Source organism: Sinohyriopsis cumingii, chromosome 15 (genome assembly GCF_028554795.1).
Source record: "Sinohyriopsis cumingii isolate HCF-2022 chromosome 15, ASM2855479v2, whole genome shotgun sequence".
Classification (NCBI taxonomy): Eukaryota; Metazoa; Mollusca; class Bivalvia; order Unionida; family Unionidae; genus Sinohyriopsis; species Sinohyriopsis cumingii.
This window is the reverse complement of record NC_142975.1, coordinates 70,090,364-70,097,568: the sequence shown is the minus strand read 5'-3', so window position 1 is coordinate 70,097,568 and position 7,205 is coordinate 70,090,364. Positions and strand designations below refer to the sequence as shown.

General features: G+C 32.6%; 1 protein-coding gene across 3 annotated transcripts in view; it reads right to left on the bottom strand.

The window, feature by feature from the left end:
- Positions 1-1,269: 1,269 nt before the first annotated feature.
- LOC149782033 (carotenoid-cleaving dioxygenase, mitochondrial-like) overlaps positions 1,270-7,205 on the bottom strand; it is a 32,501-nt gene continuing 26,565 nt past the window's right edge. For all 3 annotated transcript variants that reach the window (XM_089933440.1, XM_089933442.1, XM_089933441.1), the window contains 3 exons: positions 5,540-5,640; positions 3,231-3,342; positions 1,270-2,208 (listed from right to left, as the gene is read on the bottom strand). In XM_089933440.1, the coding sequence (XP_089789566.1) occupies positions 2,048-2,208; positions 3,231-3,342; positions 5,540-5,640 (374 nt within the window). In that variant the 3' untranslated portion in view covers positions 1,270-2,047. The remainder of the gene's footprint in view (positions 2,209-3,230; positions 3,343-5,539; positions 5,641-7,205) is intronic.

Sequence of the window (7,205 nt, the reverse complement as noted above, 5' to 3'; positions counted from 1 at the left end):
TACTCCATGTTATTCCAATTTAAATGGTTATATTTCTCTCTCACTCCACAGATTTCCGTGTATTTTTTCTCTTTTGCGAGAGAGAGAGAGAGAGAAGGGAAAGCAGAAAGGATTTCGATGAATTGTGTACCATATTTAAAATTCATGTAGAAAACAGGGATTATTAATATTTTTTCATTATTTTCTTACATTGCTAATGACTGATTAGTGGAAATTCATCACTGATTTAGAGAGTATAACCTGCTGTTGAAACTATGTTTTTATTTGCGTATTAATGCGCTACGGGCGGATCACAATTTGATATACCAACAATAAAATGAGCAGACAGGTAGTACAAAGATTAGCACCCCTACCACGTTGATAGGGTTACATGAGCCAGTTTGCATCAAAGGAGCAACCGGGTGTGATTCACACCTGTTGCTTTTTTAGCCAACTATCATAAATTTTTAACATGTTCCTTATAGATACTGAAGCAAATTAAATATTCGTATTATTTAACACCATACTTGCTTCATGTCATTGAATAAATACGTGTAAAATATTGTTTTCCTATTTATCTGATATTTTCTTTTGGGTTTTCCACCATATTAGTTCAAATGTTAACTACTTCCATTATTCGGCTCTCCTTTATTTCATATGCCATAAAAGACATTACTACCTTAAATGGAAACGTAAACATGTCTTAGTAAATATGTTATTCATTGTATAATGTGTCGTAGAATATCCAAATATGGCACAGAAAGCCTCTGTTTGGAAAATGAATTATCGCCAGAATCTCGTGTTGTTATTTGTCATGGTTGACAAAGTACGGTTAGTGGAAAAATACCGGTAAAATAATACCTGATATAGGTTTAAAAACTTTATTGTTAGGGAAATTTCTTGAAAAACACAGCTCTATTTAGGTACTAGATGTAAACTATAGTCATCTTTTGCCTTTGACAATAATTCTATTCGCTCCATTATAGATGATGGGTCACAAGTTCAAAGTATTATATATATATATATATATATATATATATATATATATATATATATATATATATATATATATATATATAATCCAATAAACTGACAACGAACAGTGCAAAACTAGTATCTAATTAGCCTGAGCGCTTTCGACTCTTGAATGAGTCTTTATTAAAGGCAAATACAAAACATATACGAGTCAAACAAATAAAATAGAATGTAATAAAATGTTTTATTTGTTTGTCTTGACTATGTTTCTACTATATGTCTACTATGAAACTAAAGCTTCAAATCTATGCAAGGTAAAGTTTCACAATTTATTTATTTCACAATAATTTTCTATCAAAACATTTTAAACAAAAATATGAATTATATTTAGAATACTTTCCCAAAGGCTGACTGCATACTGATGAAGAACTTTCCAAACTACATACATCCTTTGATAATCGACAATCTAAGCCATTCTACTGTTACATTTCAGATATTGTCCATCCTTAAAGGACACGTGATGTCTTGAGCTGAATCTCATCGTGAATTCACACTTCAGCTCAAAGAATTATAAATAAATCCTCAATCCGCTCCATGCATGAATTATCGTAAGCATTGTCTTCAATGCCAACCTAACATGTTCAATATACCATGAAACTTTACAAACAGCAATTAAGTAAATGAACGATATATCAGTCTTTGTTAAGCTCTCACTCATCCATTCAATGATTATATGTAAAACTAAATTTCAACAAAAATGCACATTGCTCCAGAAAGAATGACTATGCCAGTCCACGGCATACATCATTTTGGCACATATAATACAAAATTAAAATATACATGAAATACGAAAAAAATATTTCGACCTTCTGAAGAGTTATATTTACTTATTTATGCCATATTGTACAAATGTGTAGATTAACACACATTCATCGATACACATATAAATTTTTTTTGTGTGCACGTTTGCCTATGGTATGTTCGTGAGAAGCTATTTACTTCAAATAAACAAAGATAGATTCCTAGGTAACTGATTTCATCTCAAATACTCTATAGTCAAAAGTTTGATTTTGACATTTACTTCTAGAATGATTTACGCTGTGGGTCGAAAGTAGCCATGGAAATCTTTTGGAAATCGGGGCACATTGAAATGTACTCTTGCCAGCTCCTTCATGTCCCTGGCATCAAGTATCAATAGAAAAGCTTGGCGGCCATCTTCAAAATCTGTGTCATTCACGGCTGATAGTATCACACCTAGAAATTACAATTTTATGCTGTGACATGTATGTAATCAATTGTAAAATGTTATATATCTATCTGTCTACCTACCTATCTATCTATCTATCTATCTATCTATCTCTCTATCTATCTGTCTGTCTATCTATCTATCTATCTATCTATCTACCTACCTATCTATCTACCTATCTGCCTAACTACCTACCTACCTATCTATCTATCTATCTATCTATCTACCTACCTACCTACCTATCCATATATATATATATATATATCTACCTGTCTATCTATATACCTATCTATCTATCTAATCTATCTATCTACCTACCTACCTACCTACCTACATACCTATCTAGCTATATATCTATCTATATATCTATCAGTAGGAAGTGTATATCGCTCTGTGTCAACTCACACATACATATTAATTAAATAATTAGCTTAAGATAAATGCATGTAATTATGAGAGCATTTCATTTATGCATAATTTAAATACGATTCTTTAAAATCTCTAATCATGATATTACCACAGTAGTTTATTTATTGACTAACGCGATGTTATTTAGGATATTATCAAAGTGGTGTGTATATTCACAATAGTGTTCGTATTCACAATAGTGTATATATTCAAGAACCCGATCCATACTTAAGCCATATCTATTTTATACTTCCGACTATTATTCTAGACATTAGTGTTTAAATATTAAGTCTTGTTGTGTCTGTATAATTGATGATGATGATCATATGTGTGCTATATACAGAAAGACTCAGGCAAGCCAATCATCCGTGAAATGCTAACGGTTAGACCGTCCCAGCATGTAGTAAGAGAGAAGTGAAAATCACTAATTAATAACTTATTTCATGTAACTAGCCAGAAAGATCAAAAAAACAAATTCCAAAACAGTCAGTTGTCTTTGCATAATTATACACACTGAAGCAGTAACGGTGAGCAAATTGTGTATAAATTAGCCTGACACATGCAAAGTAATTCTCGATATTATCGGAATGGCAGATTGGTTATATTTATAAGTAAGGAATACCATCATCTTCCTCATCTCCATTAGGGTTCGGTACAAATATTGGTTCTGAGGGATAGCAATTGTCTTCAGCCCATTCTAAAGTCTTCTTGGTTGTCAAATCCACCTTCAGTACCTAGAAGACATTAATATGATACGTGAGGATGTTTTGCAGGGCTCAAAAATATAACCTTTTTTCAATTTTAGATGTATGATTTGTCATGTTAAAAAACGAAAAACAGCAAGCTTAATAAAATATTTGGTAAATTAATTAAAATTTCTTAAAGTATATGCTTTGGAGACAAACATTACCAATATTATTACATACGTATTTCTTTTACCTACTATGGGACGTGGTGGGTTCACCAAGAATTATATTAGATACAGCGTCAAAATAGCCAGAAGTGAGTCACATCGACCCAACAAATCTCATATCCCCAATAAGAACTTTATCGTATTGATGATCTTTTGTTAAGCATCAGTGGACCATATGGATTATCGAAATCAATAAGCCAGTCAGATATGCACTGTACTGTACATAGCATCAAACAAGACTGATGGAGTTAGCTTTGTGTTCATACACATTTTAAAGGCTATTGGTTTATTATCTTTAGTATTGTATGATTTGCTTCAATTTTTCATACTAATTTCAGAAGTGATTCCTTTCTTCAAATGCATTTGAAATAGTACTGCTTTATTTGTTTTTGTTATTGATTGCTTTATTTAAGTCAAACTGATTCATAACACAGTACTCCTATATATAATTAGATATTTAAAATTATTATTAAATTATTTTGTTTCCTTTTTCTGAGCCCATTTGCCATTAGATATTAATATTACTTTCATATCATTGTTTTCGTTTCATCACGTTAAAATAAAGAAATCATGGTACACGTGGTGCGTGCCCATATCAGGCGGATTAATATCCTAATACCTACTTTTAATTAACCAGTTTAAAAAGTTTAACAATGAGATTTTTATCTCATATAGTATTAAACAACTATAAACTGCTGATGATCTCATATGGTATGAGATAAATATACTGCATGAAATGTTGATGGTCTGATACATTATGAAACAAATAAACGACATGAGATATCGATGATCTGATTAAATAGGGCATACTTCACGATACTATTATTTTGTTTGGTTTTCCAGTTAATACACTAAGAGGAGTAAAGATGTCAGAACCAACATGACCGGGTCGGAAACCAACAAGGACGGGTCGGAAATCAATATGACCGGATTAGCCGCAGCAACCTCAAGTTCCTGGCGAATTAAAAACATACAGCATGATCAGTCCCACTCATTTCAGAAAGCTCACTCTGCCCAAGAACAGCATCCAAAATACAAAGAGTGTTCCCCCGCCGGTGAAAAACAAGCTTTACCAATAAACAATTTCATGCCCGTGAAATCGAGGTATTGCCAATTGATAAATGAAATATGCTAATGAATTGTTTTGCATTAGGCTGGGCTTCTGAAAATACTGTTTTCTTATATTATATTTTGCAAATGATGTCAATAATTTTCTCACGGTTCCTATGTGGCCATTCTACCATGCAATTTATATATATGACTTAAAATAGGCCAGCAGAAAACATACAATATAATTAATTATATATGCTACATTAATCTAATTTGCATTATATGGTAAAAGGCAATATATACAATTGTCAATAAACTGCGTTAGAATAAGCAAACTATTTGTTTGTTAGTTTCGAAAACGTCACTCAAAATAAACTAGTTCAAATTAGTTTGAAACAACCCTGTAATTGTACTGGACAGCACATTTACAAATACCAGACACACCGTATTGGCCATATATTCTAACAACAGAGGTCACCTATGACTGGTGAGTAGCCTCACCTGAAAAACAACGTATTTAAGGGATCAACTGAAAATACGAATCTGACAGTTGTACACTTCCATTTTTGGTGATGTTTTATATACTGAAAAAATAGATTCTTTGTTCAAGTGGCAGTTAATATCTTTTTAAAATAGTTATACCTATTTGTAGTTACAGTAGCGTAATCTATATACTCCTAGTATTTTCAGTTAATAATATTGATACAGTTTTCAATTAATTACAATACATAGTTTCTTGCATGTTCATTTAAAGTCATATGGCCAATTTCTGGACATTAACTTTCAAATTACACTTTTCATTACTTTAGCGTTAAGCAGGTTAAGGACTCTGGAGTATTGCTCCTGATGAATAAGTTAGGAAAACCATTTTAGGTATGAGTACACAATATTGATTTGTTATCTTTTGAAGGAGAACAATACCTCAAACAATTTTTTTTTTTACACTTCCTCTGAAAATCAGATCTTACTGTATTGAAATGCGGTCCATCGTTATGAAAACCAACACCATAAGTGTACTTGTACTTCTTTCCATTGTAGTTGGAGTAGTTGATCTGAGGAAATTCCATGCCTATAATAATAATAATAATAATAATAATAAAGCTCCTGCTGTCTGAGCTATCGAAGGCAGGAAGACTGTAACACTAAAGACCTGATCTATTGTTTCATTTTCTTTAACCGTCTATAAACTGCTTTAATTTAGAGCACTGAGAATTAATGGATCTCACATGTTCTTAAACATTAACATCTCATATAAACCTAGAGTCATTAACGGTTAAAAAGTTGAATGTATTCAACTTCTTAAGGCATATTTTCCTGTACACGAGGCAGATTACCTGATTTTCATTTCAACTTGTCCTGACTGCATACAACGTTGAGCAATGCAAGTTTACACTCTCTACTTTGAATCTACGTTAGACATCTTTCGAAATTGAGAGAGAGAGAGAGAGAGAGAGAGACCTGTGTAGACAGTTCCGCAGATTGAACGCGCTCATTTAAAAGTTTAATTTGCCTTTTCAACGTCTTCATTATGCCACATCAGTTTCACAAAATATTATTTATAGCAAAATTAGAGACAAAATATCTCTTGACTCGAGCGGTCGATTCAGAAAAGGTTTTACCTTAAGTTTTGTATAAGTTATGACTCGCGAAAATGATACTGGGCACAAAGAATACTAAAGTAGCAGATATTTATCTTAGCTGGATTCCTTATCGGAGCGGATGTTTTATTCAAACATCTGCGCCAAATGCTGCAGTGGTTGTCACTTTAATAGGTGCTCTGCATATATTATGAACTTCTGAGAGAATGACAGGTGTAAGGTGAAGTTATTTGCATTTGCAGCATGAACAATTGGCAAAATGTTTGCATACCTCTTTGTTACTTTCATACAATGTGGCTGAATTTTTTTTGGATACTATACCTGTGGAAACTGTACATGATCTAAGCACACAGCTAACCAAATGATTTCTCCCTTGTGCTCGACAAAAGCAACTGGGATTAGTCTAAAGTAGACTATAACTAGCAACTATTATAATATGGAAAATGAATTTTGCCAGACTAGACAATACCAGCTGCTGAGAGTGCAAGGAAAAACGAATTATCAAACAAAGAAAACGTAAAAAGAGTTATCGGCTCATTTGTTTTTACAGTTTACCTCTGAAGTCAAGGAAGTGAAAATGACCAAGCGAAACTACAGTCTTTTTGAAAGGTGTACATCTGAAGTAAGGCCAAGGTTTGTATTATAGAACTCAAATACGCAGATCAATCATACACCAAAATAAAGGGAAATTAAATTGCTTTGAACAATAAATAATGTAATTAATTTGGAGTATACGCATTTGGTTAAAGCGCCCCGTTTTAAGAATTCTTAGATTTTGGTGATTACTTGTCTGATTATTGGAATTCGGTACAATGGAAATATTCATTTGCCCGAAATAATTAGCCAATTACTAGAAGCAAACGTAACGGAGTAAAGTGTTATTGAGTTTCCATGAAGCCATGGTTCACTAGTAGTGAATTCAGGTCAAAACCGAATGAGTGTCAATGGAATAACAAAGTCCCTATTACAATCCAGTGTTGTACATTGGTGATGTGACTGCAGTGGCAGTATTTACGGCAGGAAACCGGTAAATTAC